This window comes from Dryas octopetala, chromosome 4 (genome assembly GCF_963921425.1).
Source record: "Dryas octopetala chromosome 4, drDryOcto1.1, whole genome shotgun sequence".
Taxonomy (NCBI): domain Eukaryota; kingdom Viridiplantae; phylum Streptophyta; class Magnoliopsida; order Rosales; family Rosaceae; genus Dryas; species Dryas octopetala.
In genome coordinates, this window is record NC_141369.1 from 17,269,548 (window position 1) to 17,291,080 (window position 21,533).

At 36.6% G+C, this 21,533-nt stretch overlaps 4 protein-coding genes across 9 annotated transcripts; 2 read left to right on the forward strand and 2 right to left on the reverse strand.

Annotated features, from left to right (window-relative positions):
• The first annotated feature begins 1,674 nt into the window (after positions 1 to 1,674).
• Positions 1,675 to 4,382, forward strand: LOC147287479 (omega-amidase, chloroplastic-like). Of its 3 annotated transcripts, none has more exons than XM_086241066.1 (10): positions 1,675 to 1,891; positions 2,199 to 2,315; positions 2,441 to 2,662; positions 2,752 to 2,845; positions 3,055 to 3,129; positions 3,214 to 3,292; positions 3,696 to 3,711; positions 3,803 to 3,883; positions 3,978 to 4,060; positions 4,134 to 4,382. In XM_086241066.1, the coding sequence occupies exons 1-10, from the start codon at positions 1,814 to 1,816 to the stop codon at positions 4,207 to 4,209; spliced, it is 921 nt and encodes a 306-aa protein (XP_086097192.1). In that variant the 5' UTR covers positions 1,675 to 1,813; the 3' UTR covers positions 4,210 to 4,382. The 3 variants fall into 3 exon arrangements, with proteins under 3 accessions (XP_086097192.1, XP_086097193.1, XP_086097194.1); XM_086241067.1 differs by having other exon boundaries at positions 1,675 to 1,849; XM_086241068.1 differs by lacking the exon at positions 3,978 to 4,060.
• Positions 4,383 to 4,980: 598 nt separating this feature from the next.
• LOC147287480 (putative pentatricopeptide repeat-containing protein At5g37570) lies at positions 4,981 to 7,053 on the forward strand. Its single transcript, XM_086239157.1, has 2 exons — positions 4,981 to 6,073; positions 6,196 to 7,053. The coding sequence occupies exons 1-2, from the start codon at positions 5,035 to 5,037 to the stop codon at positions 6,843 to 6,845; spliced, it is 1,689 nt and encodes a 562-aa protein (XP_086095283.1). The 5' UTR covers positions 4,981 to 5,034; the 3' UTR covers positions 6,846 to 7,053.
• Positions 7,054 to 7,077: 24 nt separating this feature from the next.
• LOC147287481 (developmentally-regulated G protein 2) lies at positions 7,078 to 10,909 on the reverse strand. 2 transcript variants are annotated; one of them, XM_086239158.1, is made up of 12 exons: positions 10,846 to 10,909; positions 10,501 to 10,598; positions 10,322 to 10,389; positions 10,003 to 10,079; positions 9,697 to 9,877; positions 9,416 to 9,472; positions 9,103 to 9,177; positions 8,817 to 8,936; positions 8,451 to 8,621; positions 8,051 to 8,164; positions 7,767 to 7,937; positions 7,078 to 7,475 (listed from the first exon to the last, which is right to left on the reverse strand). In XM_086239158.1, the coding sequence occupies exons 2-12, from the start codon at positions 10,568 to 10,570 to the stop codon at positions 7,380 to 7,382; spliced, it is 1,200 nt and encodes a 399-aa protein (XP_086095284.1). In that variant the 5' UTR covers positions 10,571 to 10,598; positions 10,846 to 10,909; the 3' UTR covers positions 7,078 to 7,379. The 2 variants fall into 2 exon arrangements, with proteins under 2 accessions (XP_086095284.1, XP_086095285.1); XM_086239159.1 differs by lacking the exon at positions 10,846 to 10,909 and having other exon boundaries at positions 10,501 to 10,817.
• Positions 10,910 to 13,314: 2,405 nt separating this feature from the next.
• TRFL6 (TRF-like 6) lies at positions 13,315 to 19,452 on the reverse strand. Of its 3 annotated transcripts, none has more exons than XM_086242454.1 (9): positions 19,295 to 19,452; positions 18,689 to 18,851; positions 17,789 to 17,960; positions 17,225 to 17,280; positions 15,806 to 16,792; positions 15,246 to 15,383; positions 14,171 to 14,461; positions 14,005 to 14,061; positions 13,315 to 13,638 (listed from the first exon to the last, which is right to left on the reverse strand). In XM_086242454.1, the coding sequence occupies exons 2-9, from the start codon at positions 18,815 to 18,817 to the stop codon at positions 13,477 to 13,479; spliced, it is 1,992 nt and encodes a 663-aa protein (XP_086098580.1). In that variant the 5' UTR covers positions 18,818 to 18,851; positions 19,295 to 19,452; the 3' UTR covers positions 13,315 to 13,476. The 3 variants fall into 3 exon arrangements, with proteins under 3 accessions (XP_086098580.1, XP_086098582.1, XP_086098581.1); XM_086242456.1 differs by having other exon boundaries at positions 15,806 to 16,624; positions 19,295 to 19,451; XM_086242455.1 differs by lacking the exon at positions 19,295 to 19,452 and adding an exon at positions 19,137 to 19,273.
• Positions 19,453 to 21,533: the final 2,081 nt, after the last annotated feature.

A 21,533-nucleotide genomic window follows, 5' to 3' on the forward strand; every position in this document is an offset into this window, starting at 1 on the left:
AGTGTAGAACCACATATCAATACAAGGTGCATGGTAGGTGTGCTTGCATTTTGGCAACTGCCTCACAAGCTCCTCATTTTGTAAACCTCTCAAGCACACCACACATTCAATTTGATCACAGTTTGCTTCTTCATCTTCATCATCATTTATTTCTTTCTTATAATTGAATGTGAATAAGTCCGGCTTCAACCCCGAATAATCGGAACACTTCTCCTTAACTGGCTCGCCGCCATTTGCAGCGGATAAGATTTGGCGACGATATGCATACCATCCAAGTGTATAACGAATGTATACTACGAACGAAATGATCATCCCCCCCAGTACCACAATGCCGGAGTAGATCAATGACATGGGGTTTCTTGTAAATACTGATTTACTTGTCCTATTAGTAAGGGCTTTAGAGATTTATAGTAGCTAATCATTCATCCGATTATCACAATGACACATAGTAGTGATTAATTAGTTGGTTTTTCTTGTTGATTGCCGAATTAGTTTTAAGATTAAGGGGTGTGAAAGTGAAAACAGGGGAACATTAGTTTTAATATTAAGGATCCAATGTGGATTGTTGTGGTTTACTATGATACTTATGGTGGAAGCTAGTGACTCACAATTTTGTGTGTTCTGTCAGTTTTATTTAAAAAGAATCTCCAAACTGCATGGACAAGAATTTGTGATAGTGGATGGATATGGACACCTTATTACTAACTCTCTATCTCTCTATGTATAATCGGGGATGTTCTCATTTTAAGAAAAATAAAGACAATATTATGAATTGTAGAACTTTATCTCGCAATATGATTTTATGATCCAAACCGTTGTCTATTTCTGAAGTGTGCCTTCAATCATCATACTTACAAAAAAAGTAGTCAAATGATGGTGCAATCAAAGTACATGTGGATGTGTGTATATGGGCTAACATTAGGGATCAATTAATTCTTTTACTTTTCCTAATATTTAATCGGATGGTGTAACCAAAGTACAAAATATGATCTGCTTCTAAGTCACACAGGACAACAGCTAAACTTCACCTACAGAATTTTTTAGTGAGTAGTCTATTATACTTATACATAAAGGATAATTTCAGGTCTCGAATTTCCGGCTGTCACTAAAAAAATTTCTTTTCGATCACTTACAAAATCCTCCCATCAAATAGGAATCAATGTCGATCCAACCAAAATTGGACGGCATGTGTTGTTGATTTTGATATTTGGGATAGAAAATGTATGGCTCTTTTTTTGGTCAGATTATAAAAAGTCAACACAGAGAAAAAAGATTAACTAGCCAGTCATTTATTATTATTATGATTATTATTATATGTTATAAACTTATATTGAAGAGGAAAATTTGAGCTTCGGACCACGGTAAATGCTTTTAACCACTATAGCTATAAGTTCCCACTTCGGCTTTGCATATAGAAGACAAACGTTGTAGAGTTAACTATAAAGGAGAGAAGGAAAGACATGAATTTTCTGTAATAAAACTGCAATTTAAAACATTGTCCTTGTCACAACTCACATGACTTCAAGTTCCAACAATTTTTATATGAACAAACCTTGGGAACTTAAATGTCTAGATATCCAAAATTTTATAGATAAACTGCAGAAAATTTCAAAGTGGGTGTCAATTAACAAGTCAAATAAAAAGCCTTTCTTTTGCTTCATAGTTTGAATGCCAATTGCCAGATGTTTTCTCCTTATTAATTCTACAGTCTGTCATATTCTATGTTTGTGATGACTATCACAGTTCTAAACTATATAATATGCATGGCCTATTTTGGGTTAAGTTGTAAAGACCAAAACTACTGTGTTGTGTGATGGCATCTATTTGGAACACCAATAATCTCACCAAGGTTGATGCCTTGGATCCATTTCAACTTCCCAATATCACAAAGGTTTGATTTCAGTTGTTGGTAGATCAGATATCGTCCACAGGCCCAAAACTAGAAATGAACTAATTAAATGGTGCTCATATTTGAACTTTTGGTCTAGTTGGCAACCTTTCAAGTTTCATGTCTAACTTTTATGAGTTGGCAATCCTTTTTACTAAAACAGAATGAGCTGCCTGAGCATGAACATATCTGTTGGACCCATTTTTTGTGTTCCTAATCAACCTTGAGGTCCTTGATATATATCAAGGCACTGTAATTACTTAGTACAAGGTGTTATAAATTAATCAAAACTGCTTTTGTTTTGGGACAGTTTAAGATTGCTCTTTGCCAGTTGTCAGTTACTTCTGACAAGAATCAGAATCTTGGCCGTGCCTGTAGTTCCATAAACTTTGCTGCCAAGCAAGGTGCAAAGCTGCTTGTTTTACCAGTGAGTTCATTAACTACCAGTCTACCCATGTGGTTGTTGCACCCATGTAGTTTGAATAAATGCTTGTTAGAAGTTCTGAAAACCATAATTCATGCTGATTTGAATTGCATTGCATTTTTGTGAAGGAAATGTGGAACAGCCCTTATTCAGCTGATTATTTTGCAAAATATGCTGAGGATTTTGACAATGAGGATGGCTCGCCGACGTTGTCCATGTTATCAGAAGCTGCTCTTTGCCATGGGGTCACAATCGTCGGGGGTTCTGTGCCTGAGCGGAACAATGGCCGGCTATATAATACTTGCTGCATATTTGGACCAGATGGGAAGCTAAAAGCAAGGCATAGGAAGGTAAGCACAGATAAATTCGATAACATTAGACTGGAAAGGAGGGTAAAAGTGGATAGAACTCTTGAAAGAAGGATGGTGTTGCTTTGCAGATACATCTATTTGACATTGACATTCCAGGAGAGATCTCATTTAAGGAATCTGACTCCTTTAGTGCAGGAGATAGACCTACCATTGTGGACACAGGTATGCATCTTGGCTCAATCCCCATTGCTCACCAATTTGCAACTGAAGTTGCCCCTAGACTTTGTTTGAGGAAACATTTGATTTCAAAATTTGAAATCAAACTTTTATTTCTCCTCTGCTCCTATAGTCCTATTTTATTCTTAATATTTTAAGATTTTATCCAGATTACCTATGAATTAAGCCACTGATGAGCAATTACATATATGCAGAGGTTGGTCGTATCGGAGTAGGAATTTGTCATGATATACGCTTTCCCGAACTTGCCATGTTATACAGGAAAAAGGGTAGGTACTGGATTTTGTTGAAAGTTGTTTTTTTAGTATGTATATCTTATCTATTATTCAAACAATAAAATTGTTGAATGCAAGGGGTTCATATCATATGCTATCCTGGGGCATTCAACATGAGCACTGGTGAAATGTTGTGGGAGCTGGTACAGAAAGCAAGGTAATGCATGGACAGCAGTACTTCTGAATCCATTACCATTATCCCGGGCATTAATCACTGTTAGGACAGATTATTACTACCATTCCATAATCTATGACATACTTCAGGCCAAGCTTAATCACCTACACAGAGCTCATAGACTAGAAGCTCATCAAAAAAAAAAATATATATATATATATATCACATACTTTGCTAGCTTCTAGCATCTTTATATATGAATACTTTCTGGAGAACTAAACACTTAGAAGTTGATATGTGTTTTTCTTGTTCTTCATATAAGGACAACTCACTCTTCTGTCCTTGCTGCCATTAATACATTCCAAATGTTTTCTGAGCTCATACCATTTCCTAATTCCTATAATACTTCATCTGTACGTACTAACAAATCCTTTCCTCTTTTCAGGGCAGTTGATAACCAGGTACTAAACAGACTAACTCTGTCACTGTATATTTTTTACTGCCACAACCCAAAAGCAATTCTAACATGAGCTCTCCCCAATGGTGCTCTAGTTATTTGTGGCAACTTGCTCACCCTCTCGAGACTCTAGTGGCAGTTATACAATATGGGGCCATTCCACATTAGTCGGACCGGTACGATAAAGTTTGGAAGGTCAATATTTTTTCACCATAAGGGTATGCATGCATGAAGAAAAGGTTTAACATTTTATGTGTGTGTAACTGGCAGTCGGGTGAGATAATTGGTACCTCAGGGCACGAGGAAACTGCAGTTATTGCCGAGATTGATTATTCTAAAATTCAGCTTCAAAGGTGAAATTGAAACTTTTAGCTATATGCATATTATGTTCATCCTTTCTAATAGATGTTGTATGGAAATATGCAGAAAGAGCCTTCCACTTGATGATCAAAAGCGGGAAGACGTCTACAAGTTTCTCAACGTACATGAACACAAGGCTTGAAGGATAAGAACTCACGATAGCATTGGCTCAAGGCAAGAATTACAAGAGTCTAGGATTACTCTGTTTTGTGAAATAAATTTCTTGGTGGCATCTAGCTCGACTTTGGAGCATATGTTTACTAGCTAATTTGTATAGAGCACCAACCTACTGGCCTCAAAATAATAAAAATATATGTTAACGGTCTTACAATTGGACATGCTTTGTTATCACATTGTCAATTTAGATTATTGACAAGTAATTTATATTTAAATATGTGGTCGAAATTGACTATTTGATAACATAATATAAAATAACATTACTCATATCTTCAGACTCATTTAGGTGCAAACGTTAGTACGTTTACACATAACGTCAAACTCTTGGTGACCATTGTCGAATGCTCAGTAGTGTATAATTTTTTTGTACTGAGTGCTTGGTCTAAATTTTCAGAGTTAAACCTTTAACATAAACGTCTCCACAAAAATCATTCTACAAGAGTATGGGGTGAATCCGTTGGCCTATACCCTTAAAATCGGGCGAAAGAAGCAGTGCAGAGTGCTGCAAAAAACGATCGCATGTTTTAAAAAAAATTTAACGAACGCTCAGTATCACAAGTGCGAACATTCGCTCAACGGCTTTGCTTGTATCTTAATTATAAAATATAAACATACAATTATATAAAGTTTAGCCTATAAACTTTGGAGGATAGTCCTCTCAGCATTTCTTTAGTTGTGCTGAGCAAAACTCGAAGTCTTATTCTCACTACATAAGGGATTGGGTTCTCAGGCTCATACAATTTTAAGGTCTAAAGCGCCAACTATGATGAAGTAGACAGGAGTGAAGTTCATGACTACCAAGTTCCTTCCCTCCCCAAACCTCCCTTACAACCAACCTAATACTAATATTATCACCCAGTATCTCCACGTCAGCAAAACCATTAACCAACTAAAACAAACCCACACTCTCTTACTCAAAACTCCAACTAAACCCCACCACCATTACCATCTCTGGGCTCAGTTGCTGGACCGGGTACTACAATTTCCCGGTGACAACCTCTACTATGCCCAGAACCTGTTCGACCAAATACCCAAATGCAAAAACCAGTTCCTTTGGACCTCCCTCATACAATCCCATTTGCTTCATGATCATTTTAGTCAATCCATCACTTTATATGCTAAAATGCACCGGGCTGGCGTATCGCCATCTGGGTTCACGTTCTCTTCGGTTCTCAATGCCTGTGCTCGCATCCCGGCATTCTTTGAAGGGAAACAAGTCCACGCAAGGGTTGCGCAATGTGGTTTCTTTGGAAACAAGTTTGTGCAAACTGCACTTCTTCATGTGTATGCAAAATGCGGGTTTGTAGGGGACGCGAGGGACATCTTTGATAGGATGAATGATAAAGATTTGGTTGCTTGGACGGCCATGATTTGTGGATATACTAAGATGGGATTGATGGGCGAAGCAAGGTGGTTGTTTGACAACATGGGGCAGCGCAATGCAGTTTCTTGGACTACCATTGTTGCTGGGTATGCGAACCATGGTGATATGAAAACAGCAAAGGAATTGTATGAAAAAATGGTGGAGAAAAATTCAGTTGCATGGGTGGCTATGATATCGGGTTATGGGAAGTGTGGTAGTGTCATAGAGGCCAAGATGGTTTTTGAGGGGATACAGATGCCGGATGCACCATGTTGGGCAGCAATGGTGGTTTGTTATGCTCATAATGGCCATGCAAGGGAAGCCATTGAGATATATAAGGAAATGAGGGAAGAAAAAGTGACGGTCAATGAGGTGGCAATGGTGGGAGCTATTTCAGCTTGTACACAACTTGGGGATCTTGAAATTGCAGCCACATTAGTAAAGCATGTGGAGGAAGGGTGCTGTGGTAAGTTCTGATTAAATCAATTCTATAATCTTCATGGCTTGCTGTGGTATGTTTTTTACTGATTCAATTTTGTTTTCCCATCTTGTAATGCTGATGTTTCCTCACTTATCAAACACTTTCAGACCGGACACTCTTTGTATCCAATGCATTGATCCATATGCAGTCAAAATGTGGGAACATAGATCAGGCATGGAGAGAATTTAACATAATGAGTACCAGAGATGTTATATCTTATAGTGCCTTGATAACTGCCCTTGCCGACCATGGAAAGGCCAAGGATGCTATAGATCTTTTCTCAAAGATGCAAGAAGAAGGAATAAAACCAAACCAAGTGACATTCATTGGGCTCCTCAACGCCTGTAGCCATGCAGGACTGGTAGAGGAAGGGTGCCGATATTTTGAGCTTATGGCTCGGGTTTTCGGCATTGAGCCACTGAAGGAGCACTATGCTTGCATGGTTGACCTTCTTGGAAGAGCTGGGCTTCTTGAAAAGGCATACAATCTTATAACAGACAATATGGGTGCTGCTGATGCAAAGATTTGGGGTTCTTTGTTAGGAGCTTGCAAGGTTCATGGAAATACCGAATTGGGCGAGATTGCAGCTATGCATCTCTTCAAAATAGAGCCACAGGATACGGGAAATTATGTGATTTTGGCAAATACTTACGCAGAAGAAAATAAATGGGATGATGCTGAGAGAGTGAGAAAGATGATGAGTGAAAGAAGAATGAAAAAATCTCCCGGGTGTAGCTGGATTGCAAAGTTGAGATGAATAGTAAATTATAAATGTAGCGATTACTTGCTATTTTACCATTCTCATAGTTGGAGCATCCATGCTTGAAAGCTGCACACATTTCCTATAGGACCATGAGCATGATTGTAATGGTTCGAATGCTGTGCAATACCTACCATTCATTCGTTCATCATCATCGGATCTCCGAAAGAACAAGATTTAATGATTCCTTAAGCAGCTAGATAAAATTTTCTTTCACACAACATCCAGATAAAGGCAAGGGATATTTTAAGAATATATTAATCACTCTTATCTGTAAAATCAGAGATCATGGTGGTGCAGTTTATCTTCAAAATTCCAAGAAGTTTTCCATTAATCACGAAACATACAACACATGGACCCAAAAATCTACCTATTCTCATAAGCCATTCTAATACCGATTTTTTCCCTTTAGACTAATTTTTCATTTGAATAAATGATATAATTGCTTGATAGGTTTCTTGTGACTCTGGATCATTCTTCAGTGGCCTTCATGAAAGGAACTCAGGTCCGCATGTATGCCTATCAAAGATATTATGTCTTCAGGGGAGCCTTCTTCTCTCTGTCACATATACGAGCAGGGGCAGTTGAGTGCGACTTGAACCGACCCCTCCCTTCCCCTTCCTTGTCCTGGAGAATGCATGTTCCGATTATTAGATCTTTATGAAAAGCACATTTCCCCATCTGGTTGCAGGGAAAAAAAAACACCAAAAACTAACAAGCATCTGGAATTAAAATAATTATAAGACCCCGGAACTCTTTTCCATTATTCAGAAATCCAATGGGACACTATCTAAAAGCAACACAAGGAAGGAAAGAAGGAATTGTAAAACCCTATCAAAGTATAATAATACAGTGACCATGCATACTCAACCATCATAGTTGTACTTCCACTCAACCAAACAGAAAAAACAGGTTTACCTTTTTCTTTACAATCTGAACCACGTCCTCATCATTAAGAACATGACTGAGGCCACAATGCTGAGGGTAGTGCCTTGCACTTGTACCCCACACTAGCACATATTTTACCTCCTTTATCAGACTCCTGTGTATGTGGTTACAAAAGTCTCCAACCGTGCAGCCACCTCTATCCTACGTATACATGCAAAGAGTAATAAAATAAAGAAATGAATGAGGCCAGAACGCATCTAAGAATAAATAAATAACCAATAAAAAGATATCAGAGAAAAAGATTTGCAACATACAGCAGAAAGAACTACAGGATCGCCAAAATCAGGTTGCTGACCCTGTGGCTTTGTATAAACTCTAACAAGTCCCATCTCATCCCACATCTTTGAGAGTAGTCTGTCTAAGTTCAGCTGTTAAGCAACAGGAACAATTAAAGTTAATGTTCCTATAGCAATTTCATATGGGAAATTCAGTGTTAACATGTTAGTAGAAAAATGGTAATATAATTTTGCACACGTTGCACATTAAGATCCACCAAAAACATCTTTTTCATGGAAAGAACTATAGTAGACAATGCCTTATGACTTAAAGTTTTGCAATTGTGACAGAGTTCAGATACAAGTCTCTTTTTAGTAACAAGGTCACAATCCTCTGTGTCTCGTTACCATTTAGTGAAATAAAAAGTGTAGGACTTACCTTCAGATTGCAACTAATGACAACAGAATTAGGTTGCCGGGCTAATTTGTCCACATCATCAATACCAATAACATCTATCTTGTTGTATACATATATACACTTCATGTATTTCCGGTTTCCCTCAATCACATCAATAAGATCGTCCACTGTGGCATCCTCACGAAAGAGCAGCTGCAATAAAATTTATCACTGCATAAGTATTCTTTCCCATGGGATGGCTAAGGAATAATACACAAAAAGAAAGTATCAACCATTTCATGGACTTGAAGAATATCGTGTACCACTAGTTGTGTATGGCCAATAAAGACTCATCATTAGTTGTGACAAAGGACAATCTTAATTAACACAAAGTAGAAAGATAAGTACCTCAGCATTGTGAATTTTGTATTCGTGTAGAATTTGATAACAAAGCTTCTCATCCACATGAGTTAAAGTGAGGGTGCTGTTGAAAGAAATGCCCCCAGTTTTCTTCTTTTTGAAGTATATCTGCCCAGGAAACAAAATGAAAAATCTGGCTAAAGTCCCAGTATATTAACAAAGCAAAACATGAAAAACCATAAATGGAAACAACTAAACAGTTGACAGAAACACAGACCTAATCTCAGTCCGTTTTAGGATATGCCAATGTCCATATTGAAAAGATAAAACTTACTTGAGGTGGTCTCTTGTTTAAACGCAAACCCACAGCTTCCAGCTCCTTTGTCAATATTTGGCGATGACCTTCACTCTGAAACATTTAGAAAACAATATGCAGTACAACATGAGTGTTAGACCAAAATAATTAACAGAAAACATTTCCAAAACAGGAAATCAATATAAAGTATCAACAGCCCAGAAGGTAGAGCAGGTTGCCAACAATGAAAAAATTGAAAATACAAGTAAACAGACAAGAGTAATAGATTTAGTTATTAGCTACTAAACTAGCAATAGCTGCAACAGACTGTTACTACAGAATAAGTACTTACTTTTGAGGCATCAAGTACCATTAGCACAATATCTGAAGACTTGGCAACAGCAATAACCTGCAAGAGACATAGCCTTGTCAAATTCTAGCCACTTCTGTGATACCCAGCAATACCGAGCAGAAGATAACATATTGCATGACCAAAGCTAATTTAAAAGTCATCTCCTCTCTATCATGAGACATTTATCAAGCATCCTTTTGCAAAGTTCTCATAATATTATTTGTAAGATAAAGAAATGCTGACAAGTTATGACAAGTGGACATGAAGTTTAATGATTTCACCTGCCTCCCACGACCTTTGCCTTCAGAAGCACCTTCAATAATTCCAGGAAGATCGAGCAGCTGAATCTTTGTATCATTGTAATGTATAATCCCGGGAATGCAGGTAAGCGTTGTGAACTCATAAGATGCAGCTTCAGAGACTGTGCCCGTCAACAATGTCAAAAGTGTTGACTTTCCCACACTACAAGAAATAGGCAATAGTCGTAAGGATTGGTCATTTCTTACTATTTTTTAAGTCATGATTTTTCATTTTGCTTTCTTTAAAAGATACACAATACATGTTGAGGTTATATAGATGTGGCAAACCTTGGAAACCCAATTAGTGCAACACGTCCGTGCCCAAATTTTGTAACTTCAAAACCCTCTCCACCTCCACTAGAACCCTGAATCAGGGTTTTAAATCATAAACAATGAACAGTAAACCTTGAACACATGCAAAAATTTGATTTACACCAATTTCACAAGTGTAAAGCATTTAACAAGGAGCTTAAGACCACCGAAGCTCCCAACACTAATACAAGAAAATTCTAAATTCACCTCAGATTATTCTTTGCATAACAATAGTATTACACAATCTAAACATCACACAAATACACATGTGGGTGGGTGGGAAAGAGTAGCGTACTTTTGGAGGCTCCAAGAGCTGAGTCCTTAGCCTTGCAATCTTTGCCTTGAGCTGACCAAGATGATACTCTGCAATTTTCAACATTTCAATACGAAAAATTTAAGACCCAATTCATAAGACACCTTAATAGAAAATGTTAAGAAAAGAAAAAAGGGAATAATTGTTAAAAGAGGTAGAACCTGTGGCTTTATTTTTCTGGGTCCGAGCCATTTCGGCCTCAATTTCTTTGATCCTTTCTATGATCCCCATTGTTACTGGATATTTTCAGCTGCTACCACTGAAAAGCAAGAACAGTAAACGGATTGAGAAAAAGAAATTAACTAGTTTCTTTTGGAGAACGAACGTCTGTTTGGTTGCTGGGAAACCATTGGTTCAACTAAGAGGTATCAAAAACCAAACCAATAGTGAATTATAGTACAGGAAAGAGGAGAAGTTCGATTGTTCTAGAAAAGGTTAATTATTGACGGAAGTAATGCTTATTGTACGAATTGGAAGAAATGGAATTGCTTCGGTGGATAACTCACCCTGACTGAGTTGGAGACGATCTCTCTGGAGCTGAAAGCAGAGAGAGAGAGAGGAGTGGTGGAGTGGTGGAGTTAGGGCTGAGAAGAAGAGAGAGAGTATGGGCTAAACTTGAGAGCCCACTTGACAAATGAAGATCAAGCTTGGAGGCCCATTGGGCCTGTTTTGTTGGGTACTATTTGATCAAGGAAGTCCCCCAATCTTCTTTTGCTATGCCCTTATAAATATTTTTTTTTTTTCCAAAACTTCTGCTTTTTTACTTTTTCCCAAAAAATAAAAAACATTGACAATAGGGAGGTTGAGATTGAGAGATGACAAAGGATGGGAGGAGCAGAAAGAATGAATATGTAATTAGAATGGTAATATTTAAAAGATCCTATTCGATTTGGCTCAATTTTTTTAGGTGGTTTACAAATAGTTCAAATCTCGCCAAATCGAAAATAATGGTTTAATTTGATTTATGAACCAATAAACTTCTTGTGGGCGTAAAACCCCAACTAAACCATCCCAAATAGTTAGGTAGGTTTGGTCGGATTAATTAGTTATATGCCCACCCTTAATTTAATTTTGCTAGTTTGTTAAAAAAAATTCCGGTAGGCATTACTTGTTGGTGCACCTTTGCAAACGAAAGCATCCATTGAGTAGCTCCTTATTAAGCGGAAGAAGAATTTGATGGTGAGCAATTTTTTTTGGTGTATTTTATGATGAGTAATTAAGCGAGAATATTGTTATGGCAAATTTTTTATAGAAAATTATGATTAAATACCAAATATCAATAGTTTTTTAATAAAGCAGCAAGACACTAATTTTTTTTAATTTAGGTACTAATCTAAAGTAAAACATTTTGGATTAGGTCACAAATCAGTTTGTTATACAGTTATAACTGTCGAACAGTTACAGTTGTAATTGTCGAACAGTCACAGTTGTGACTATTTAACATTTATAAAAAATCAAAATTTTTAAAGGTTTCATACTTTTGATTTAGGTTTGGGGGATGAAGTCCTATAACCCAAAGACTAAATATTAAAGTTTAAGCCTTGCAAATATTGAAAAAAATAAATAAATCAATAAAAAATTTATGACTATTAGACAGTCACAGTTTAATATAACCATATTTTTTAAAGTTGATACCTAAACTGAAATTTAGTACCTAAAGTAAAATGACATAAATGTTTTAGTAGTTGAAATGAAAAAACATTATAATTTGATACCTAAAGTCAATGGACCTAATTTTTTATAAGAATGTTTTATGCACACCCTCTTTCCTCTCACTACACACCCCTCTCTATCAATTTATAAAATTAAGTTTACCCCAATTCTAAATTATCATAAAGGACAAATATTATTTAAAATAAAAAAAGAAAAAACAACAAACCAACATGCCTCCTGCCACCCCATCCCCCACCCTGCCTCCTGCCACTCCGCCGTCGTTCTCATCGTCGACAGTCGACGCACTCCTCCTCCCTCTCTCTTTCTCTTCCTCTTCCTCTTTCTCTTTCTCTTTCTCTTCCTCTCTTTCAGACCCTCCTTGTCGAACGGGAAGAGAGGCCGACAAGAAGGGTGCAAAAGACAAAGGAAGAGGAAGAGAGAGAGAGAGAGAGAAGAAGAGGAGGAGGAGGAGGAGGAGCTCTGGTGGCTGTGTGCATGGGTGGAGTCGGGATTTGGGTGCAGGGGTGTTTTTTTATTTTATTATTTCTATGCAGGTATAGGTATTTTGGAATTTAGGAGATGTTTATTGAGAAATTGTAAAATTAAAAAAGTTAGATAAGGTATGTAAGAGGAAAGGGTGTGTAGTGAGAAGGAAATAAATGTGAATACAACAACACTCTTTTATAAAAGGATGATATGGTGCATAATTTTTGTTGAATAAGGGCTCGTTTGATGCATAAAATTAGATTAAATATGTTAAATGAATAGATTCATGTGATTGAAAAAAGAAACTTTTAGCTAAAAGAAAGATGGGAAAAAGATGGATTAGTAGAATAACTTGTCTCTTCCAATCCCCACGAGAAAATTTGTGGGGTAAATTTTTTCTTATGACTAATCCATCCTTTCTGTTAGAAAACACCCTTTATCTTTAAACATATGTCTCTAGTCATTTAACATATCCAATCCAATTATATGCATCGGTCTAAATAGAAACACCCTTGCACAATTAGTCAGCAATTAGTTAAGATATGTTATCTTTGAAGCCCTGTTTGTATGGTGAATTGTGCTCGCTTTTTAGAAGATCAACAATATTCAGGGAAAAAGGAAAAAGCACGCAGTGCTTTTTTTTTAAACTTCCTGCACTGCATGTTTCTCAAGCAGTCAAACCAAAACACTACTAATCTTTCAAGTCCAGCGCAATAACTCTAATCTTGATCCTATACTTTTATTTTTTGGCCACTTTGATCCTAGACATTTAATTATGTTTAAGGATTAATAGTCATAAACCTGTCATGCGTTTTGGAAGGAAAATGTGTCGGTGAGAGAAAATGTATGACAAACTTCCTGAAGACTACAGCCTGCAATCCATTTGCAGCATCAACTGTGTTAACAAGTGAATGGTAATGGTGCAGACTCAAAAGGTTACAGGTTCAGTACCTTTATTTTCGTTTCGCACAACTAAAATGGCCATTTTATATACAATGTTACAAGTAACCTGATCTCGTTTGATGCACACTCCGACTAACACTGGCTGGCTTGCCCGACCCTAGATTTGGAGGTACCTGCGCATGCACCTCAGCAAGCTCTCTCACTTTTAACAAAATCGATGCTGGGATGGGTACTGAAGCATGTTTCCGGGAGTTTACCTATATAATTCCCCACAGAAAAAAGACAAGTTAACCCAGAAATTAGAAGAAAATAAAACAATGATTTATAATGCATGACCCAACACCAAAATATAAGTTCGCACAAGTTACAAGGAAACAACCCACCATAGTAATGGCAGAATTTTACTGCCAGTTAAAGTAGTAGAAAATTATGGAGATATGATAAGTTTGGAAATTTTAAATATAGAATATTGACAATTTTGGGAGGAAATATTTGATAGCAAAACTAGAAGATAAATGCTGACCAAAGAGTTAAAAGAAAGCATGCATTTGAAAGAGACATGAAGTTGAACACTTCCCACCTCACCAACCCATAGAAGAGACAGAGGGAAGGAAAATACTCACTCCATCATCAGCAGGTGTTTGCGCAAAGCTAGCTTTAAGCAGGTTCCTCCACTTGTCCTGCAAAATAATACAAGTTTAACAATTGACCAATTTTTTAGAATAATTGGATGCCACATGAACATACTCTTTTGAGTTTTGACAATACAAAATGTGAAACAAAACATACCTTCAGATCAACAGAAGTGCGATATGAATATGATGCAAAGGCAAGCCTTTTTATCTCAGACCACCTACCGGTGCCACACTTAGACACACCCTCAACCAATTTCATAACCTCGACAAGAGTCCAAGCTCGATGGTGTTTCCTTCTCATTCCACCTTTCGCGGTGGGAACTGTTACTATGCTATCGTCTGAATTGTCCTCAGATGAATATGTCTGTTTCAAGCCTAAGTTCCTCCCCAATTCGATTTTGCCCATTACTGAGGGCCCCTTGTCTTTCACTGGTTCAGCAGCAAACTATGTATGGAACAAATTACCATTAACCAAAAAAATTAGCATGCAATCAATGTACAATTATGAGATATAGCACTCACAATAAAAGGCAAACCAATATATCAACAAAGCAGTAATATTACAAAACTTCAAAATGATATCAACCCATGCAACAGTGAAATCTGAGAAACCCCATGCATCCATGCAGAACAACCCTATGAGAAACCCATTCCATCATTCCCATCTCCCGGGTACTACTTTGGCTTGCAAAGCCTAAAAATTTTCATATTTTCGTACCAAGTCCTTTTCACCAGCTCCGAAAACATCTCTCTAACTATATAATAAATACAACATAATCCTGGTCATCATAGATGAAGTCTATCAAGAAACATGATCAGACTCTGTCAACTTGTTTCTATTTATATCATCACCCTTGGAGACTACCACATTCTGTCATATATGCTCAATAATTCCATAGTATTGGTGGCCAGGGCATAGTCTTTTGGTAGTCACACCTCTCTTCTAACGAGAAGGTCCCATGTTCCAATATCCTTCCCAAAAATGTCTTAACTGATCCAAACAGAAGAAATAAAAATGACTCCTTACTCTTGGAAAACCCATCTTAAGGCATTATGCATGATAGAATTGGATTAGATTAAAGTCAAAATACCAATCTAAAACTGACTTATGGAGAGAAATTAGCCTGAGACATAGACATTATTGTAACCCAATTCAATCCAAATAAGTATGCCCATAAGTCAATGTCAAATAAGAATAATTAAATCCAATTAAGCAAAATTGATCTTACCAGTGGTTGAATCTGTTCAGAAGCAGATCTTGGTTTCAAGACTTTGTCTGCACACTCACTCTCAGGTAGAGAACTGCGCACACCAAGGGCCTCTTTTACCAGTTTAGCTGCCATGCCCATTCCACTTGGATCGAATTTCTATCAATCAAAATCCAAAATCACTTCAGTTATTATGTCATGTGGATGATTTCTAGCGCTACATTATATCCTTGGTTAATTTTATTAAATTCGAAAGAAACTTAAAAAATGGATTCAGAAGAATAGCCTTCTGAAAAAGACCAGAAAGAGAGAGGAACCAACCCCACCCCCAAAAAAGAAAAAATGAAAAAAAGAAAATTCCTCAGTCATGTACAAAAACTTGCATGCATAAAAAATGCACACAACCTGTATCATGAGGCAACTAGTGATTTTGCTGTCTGCTGGCAGATATGGGAAGAATAAAACAAGAGAGATCTTTTAGATAATTAAATTCCCATGCTTGAGAAAGAACAGGCCAAACTTAAAGGTCCAATATAGAAATCTGTACTCATATTGCCCAAATATGAAATGGTTTTACCTACCATAAGAGCCATAATATTTTTCCTTGGGCGACTTCTTCGAACCCGAGAAACATAAGGAACCTGAACCCCAGATCCACCAAGAGAATCCAACCTGGTGACAATAGTTCTCTCATTTGAGGAGACATTTCCAAGAGGCCTTACACAAGATTTTGGAGATGTTTGTCCAGGTCCAGAATTTTTAGCTAAACTAATCACTTTTTGGCTAAAATCTCTTGATTCAACTTCAGATAGTTCTTCAATATATCGCTTAGTTGGCTTCCGAACTCTTTTGGCAGCTCTCTGTTCCGGGTGAAGATCCTCACTTCCACAATCACGTTCTACAATAAGCTTTCCCAATCTCTTGCCCAAAACAATTTGATGATTTTCCATTTGACTACTGTGGCTAGTTGGTGAATTTTCATACGCATCATTCTCTGCTCCATCATCAGACCCCTCAGTGAACATACCTTCTGCATTCTGAAAGCTATCATATTTGCCCTTCACCAATTTGTTATCTATAATAGTGAAAGTTGTGGTTGAAACATCACAAGAATTAGTCAATCCCATTGTGATCCTCCTCTTAAGCCACAGCTTGTCCTTAACAGTAGTTTCTCGCCCAAAAGTTGCTCTAAATAATTCATGAAGTTCTCTAATTGATAGGTTGTCCAAGCATATCTCCCCCTTTAATGTATAAAAATTACGCTTCGAACTAGTGCAGATGACAGAAGCAGATGATCCACTTTCTATTCTCCCATCTAGAGGTTTTGAGCACTCCCCAATTATCCCAGATTCATTTATATGGCTGCCATCTAAATTCAGTGCTGATGAAGGAACAATTTCCTGCAAACGAATTTCAGATTGCAGCTTCTCATCAATAGCAGGCAATTTATCATGCTGATCAGAACACTGGCTGTCTACATTCATAAAAGCAGAATAATGATCAGGAGAACCACATGCTAAGCGGAGCCTCTCTTCCTGTTTCACCTTTTGCAACATCTCCTCAATGTACTACAAAGATATTTTAGAGGTCGAGAAGGATCCAAGACGATTAATAACTAGATATGCTAAAATTATGCATATACATGCAGGCATACAAGCAGAAAGCAATATAAGGAAACTATCAATAAAAGTTAAAAAAAGTGGGCAACCAAACCAGATGGAAAAGATATAAACCAAGAATGTAATACAGAAGAATAAATTCCAAGATCAAAAATTTACTTTTTTAGAAGATTATAACATACAGAAACTATAAAATATTCTTGTTGTACATGGGGCAGCTGTAAACATATCCAAGCATTTGAACAGATGTATTAAATAGACATAAAAATCAAATTATACAAAAGATATATGCTATTCTGTACAAGTATAAGCAAGATAGTACTCATCCATCTGATTCTGCAACAGAAGAGGAAATTGTATCTAAAGAAAGAAAATCAATACCTCAAGCCGTGCACTTAATTTTGCATCAGTTTCTGTGTTCTCTGAATGTGACAGACCTGGGAACATATAGCTCGATAAGGCATGAAAAATATTACAGAGCCAACACCACAAGATACAAAACAGAATGTGTTCAAATGATTTGATGAACCAAGTTCCGCAACAACTAGTTTCCTATATAAGCCATTTGGTATATATTATTAAAACCATAAAGTGAGGGTAAGGTAGGTAAACAGAACATGAATATAAATGAGAAGTACCAAAAACTTGGCAACTTCAGCTATGAAAATAAAATGCACCCCAAACCCATTGAGAAAAAAAGAAAACAGAAATAAAATGGAATAAGCTTTCTAAATTATACCATTTAGAAACTCAATTTTCTTTTAAGAAAAAAGAATCTGAAAGGAAAAAAATGACACCTAGAGTGTCCCTCTAGTCATTTAGATACAGAAAATCTAGCCCAAGCTTCCAAAACTGTAAGTAAAGCTCCATTAATTTATAGTCAAAATGATCCATAATGGTAAAGATGGAGTGAAATCATTAGTAACAACAATAACTCAAATAGACCTTCTGAGCTTTCTTGCTGAGGCTTCCCAGAGAAAGACCCTTCGTTGGAAATGCACCCTACATTTCCAGTGTCTGTAACAACAGGCAATGCAATCTTCTCATCAACAAGAAAATCCTCAACCTCCATTACTTCATCATCCGTTGCTGGCACTAATCTCCCATCACCTTCAACCTGGGGATCGACATCATGGCATATGAAAACAACAAAACAGATGGCAATGGAAATATCAACAATGAACTAATAATGTCCATATTTGTAAGTGCAATGTCATTTCAACCTTTTCCCCCCTTAAAGTATTATAGTCTTATAGAGAGCCTCATCTGACCAAACCCAAAACCAGCCTCACATTTAATCCAAGTATAATCCTCAAGTTTACAGGTAAAGACGGCAGATTCCTCAACTTCCAACTGGACATAAACTAGATCCCCAAAAATCAAGCTTCAGATGGAAGAAAAATATCACATTTTAATGCTCTAGATTTAATGTGTTTCTATTATGATTTTGTTAAACCTGAATCACCCTGCCCAATAATTGAATTGCTCTAGATTTTAACAGCACTAGCTGATTTCCACTAATGATTGGGGGATTGACTGGCTTCTAACCACAATTATCAATAAAATAACTGTTGTAAACACTTGATAGAAAGTCCTTTTTATCAACTCCATATCAGTGTAATGAACACCCATTACTTAGCTTAATCGAGTTTCTTTCAAAATTTTAAAAGTTGAATTAATCATAATAAATTAGCTAAAGTTTCCACATCTGAGCAGCTCCAATCTTAACAGACTTTTACCTCCAAAATATAAGAAAAGAAAGAAGAGATTCTCATTTCAATTTATGCGCATAAAACTACTACCACCAACGGAATAGTTAAAACTTCTGTATAAATAAAAGCATACCCGAACGAGCTTGTATACAACAGGATCGGCAATCTGCTTTGGTGAAGAGAAAGAGGAGCTACTTTTCTCAACCCCACTCTCCTCACACTTCCCATCATCATTCCCCTCAACACCAACCACTGTTTCCATGGAAAATCCACCACATGCAACTCAAATACACAAACTGAAACCCCAAAAGAAATAAACAAAAAACAAAAACAATGTAAATAAACAAAGTTAACATGTATAGTTTTCAAAAATAAAAAAAATATAAAACCTTATCAAATAAAACATAAATGCACCTCAAACCTACAATACTCATATTCAAAACACATACAAAAAGTTTCAAAACTCTTTTACTCCCAATTTAAATATTCAAACCTACAAATCTACATTCCAAAATTTAATAGTTCCTAAAACTGAAAGCAAACCACAACAAATGAATTTCTTTAGGGAACAAAAAAAGTACCATTTTAGGCTAAATTGCAAAGCAAACCAAGCGAAATCACACTGAGCGCTACGAATTCTTATGCACAGGTACCAAAACAGTACAAATTGATCAAAAATTTCGAATTTGAAGCCAAATTGAATGATGAATGAAGCGAAATTATGCAGGATGGGGCTCACCATAGGAGTGTGTGAGTGGTGAGTGGTGACCGAGTTGAGTCAGTCGACGCAAGTGAAAGCGACCGATTTGAAGCGCCGGAGACTGAGTCGAGTTGCGAAAGCTTGTGAGAGACGCTTTGAGTTTGTAACTTTTTATACGAAAGGGAAAACAATAAGATTGGTGTGTGAGCCCGTGTGCCTCACTCTGTTTTTGGCTCGCTTTTTTAGTACGCTGTGTTTACTAAAACATACAGTTTCCGGACTCCAAACTCTCTTTCAAATTCACTTCGGAAATGAGTCTTGGCGTCCGGCTGCTTTCGCCCTTGGGTTTTCTTCTTTCTTTAACTGGTTTGAGATCATTTGGCTGGAAAAAATTACTCATTTGGTTGTTGGGGTTTGAACTTTTAACTTCTTTTTGTTTTTTTTAAGGGTAAATTATAATTATATATTCAACTAAACAACACTTTTCAATTTAGTACTTCCAAGTTTAAAAAGTTGCATTAAGGTACACTAATTACGAAACCGTGTCAATTAGGTACTTCTGTTAGTTTAGCCGTAAAAAAAGCAGTTATCTGATAACATGACACATCATTAAAAAGCTTTATTTCAATTTAGTATCTCAATTTTACTATATTTTTCAAGTCCATACCTCAAGTTAAAAAACTTACAAATAAATAAATATTTTCTAATTTTAATATCAACTTCACCCCAACTTTTGACCAATCAAATCTTTACAAAAATCAATAATCTTATACTCATTTTGAAACTATAAATCTCCTCTTTATAACCATATAGAAATAATTCAAAAAAGAACTATGAAACATGAGATAAGTAGTCACAAATTAGACTACCCAAAATTACTAATTTGTTTAGAAAATTTGGCAGTTTCAGGTAGCCTACTTTGTGACCAATTATCTCGAGTTTCATAACTCCTTTTTGCATGATTTTTATATGATTGTAAAGAGGAGATTCATAGCTTCAAAATGAGTATAAGATTAATAATTTTGGTGAAGATTTGATAAGTCAAAAACTGGAGTGAAGTTGAGATAAAAACATAAAAATATGTATTTATTTGTAAGTTTTTGAACTTGAAAAACATGGTAAAATTGAGGTACTAAATTGAAATGAAGTCTTTTATGGTGTGTTTGGATGGAGGAAAAAAATTTGGAATTTAAATAAAACTCAGCATTTAAAAAATTACATGTTCTAATTTCCTTGTTTGGGTCAATAAATACAGAATTTTGTAAATTCTAAGTGGAAAAAAACTTAGGATTTGAAGGCTGTAAATTTCAACTTTAAATTCTATATAAATTGGTGTCATTTTCAAAATTTCAATTTTTACAAAAGAAAAATAAGTCGTGTCGACCATGTCGACACTACCACCACTGCCGCCAACGTCACCACCATTAACACCACCCCCGCCACCACCCCCACTGCCGCTGCCGCCGCCGCCACCACCACCACCAACATCGAGACCGCCACCACCGCCGCCGCCACCACCACCATCACCATCACTGTCACCACCATCACCGCCATTGCCGACACCACCACCGCTGCCACCACCATCACCGTCATTGCCAACACCACCACCACCACCACCACCACCGCCACCACCAACACCCCAATTTTAGCCACCACCATTTCTCCCACCGCTTGTGGGCCATCACCCCTACCAATATGGTCAACTCACCATAAACATCATTTTTATTGTTGCCACCATCACCATCACTCTTTTGAATTAATGCATTAAAAATTAAAATTAACATAAATTCCGTATTTAAACTCCATTGTGTTTACATGTTATCCAAACAAGAGAATTTACATATTATAGAATTTTAAATCACATCGTTTTAAATTCCGTCATTTGTGAATTCCTTAGTAATTTCAAACTACTTCATCCAAACGCACCATTAGTGGTGTGTCACGTCATCAGATAACGGCCTTTTTGATGGCTAAACTAACGGAGATACCTAACTAATACGGTTTCGTAATTTGGATACTTTAATGCAATTTTTTGAACTTGAGATACCAAGTTGAAAAATAGTATATAGTTGAAGTATACAATTGTAATTAACTCTTTTTTTTTTTTTTAGAGAGGAAAATTTAAACTTAAAATCCCTCTAATACTATGAAAAAAATCACTAAATTAATAACTAATTTGTACTAACAGTATAGTGGTTGGGTGGACTTTTTTCTAACAAGGAGAATAAGAGTTCGAGCCACGCTTACAACAAGGAATGAATAATTTTTCACAACGAAA

Bases quoted from the DNA above. Each gene is read 5' to 3' on its own strand.
- TRFL6 (XM_086242454.1), bottom strand. From the start codon at position 18,817: ATGGAAACAGTGGTTGGTGTTGAGGGGAATGATGATGGGAAGTGTGAG. The intron at 17,281-17,788 runs GTCTATTTGAGT...ATATGTTCCCAG, and splicing joins TCAGCAAGAAAGCTCAGAAG to GTCTGTCACATTCAGAGAAC. The intron at 14,062-14,170 runs GTATGTTTTGTT...ATTATTTTGCAG, and splicing joins GCACTTCTGTTGATCTGAAG to GACAAGTGGAGGAACCTGCT.
- LOC147287479 (XM_086241066.1), top strand. From the start codon at position 1,814: ATGGCATCTATTTGGAACACCAATAATCTCACCAAGGTTGATGCCTTG. The intron at 2,663-2,751 runs GTAAGCACAGAT...GTTGCTTTGCAG, and splicing joins TAAAAGCAAGGCATAGGAAG to ATACATCTATTTGACATTGA. The intron at 2,846-3,054 runs GTATGCATCTTG...ACATATATGCAG, and splicing joins ACCTACCATTGTGGACACAG to AGGTTGGTCGTATCGGAGTA.
- LOC147287481 (XM_086239158.1), bottom strand. From the start codon at position 10,570: ATGGGGATCATAGAAAGGATCAAAGAAATTGAGGCCGAAATGGCTCGG. The intron at 9,178-9,415 runs GTAAGTACTTAT...TAAATGTTTCAG, and splicing joins TGGTACTTGATGCCTCAAAA to AGTGAAGGTCATCGCCAAAT. The intron at 8,622-8,816 runs GTACTTATCTTT...ATTTTATTGCAG, and splicing joins ACAAAATTCACAATGCTGAG to CTGCTCTTTCGTGAGGATGC.
- LOC147287480 (XM_086239157.1), top strand. From the start codon at position 5,035: ATGACTACCAAGTTCCTTCCCTCCCCAAACCTCCCTTACAACCAACCT. The intron at 6,074-6,195 runs GTAAGTTCTGAT...AAACACTTTCAG, and splicing joins TGTGGAGGAAGGGTGCTGTG to ACCGGACACTCTTTGTATCC.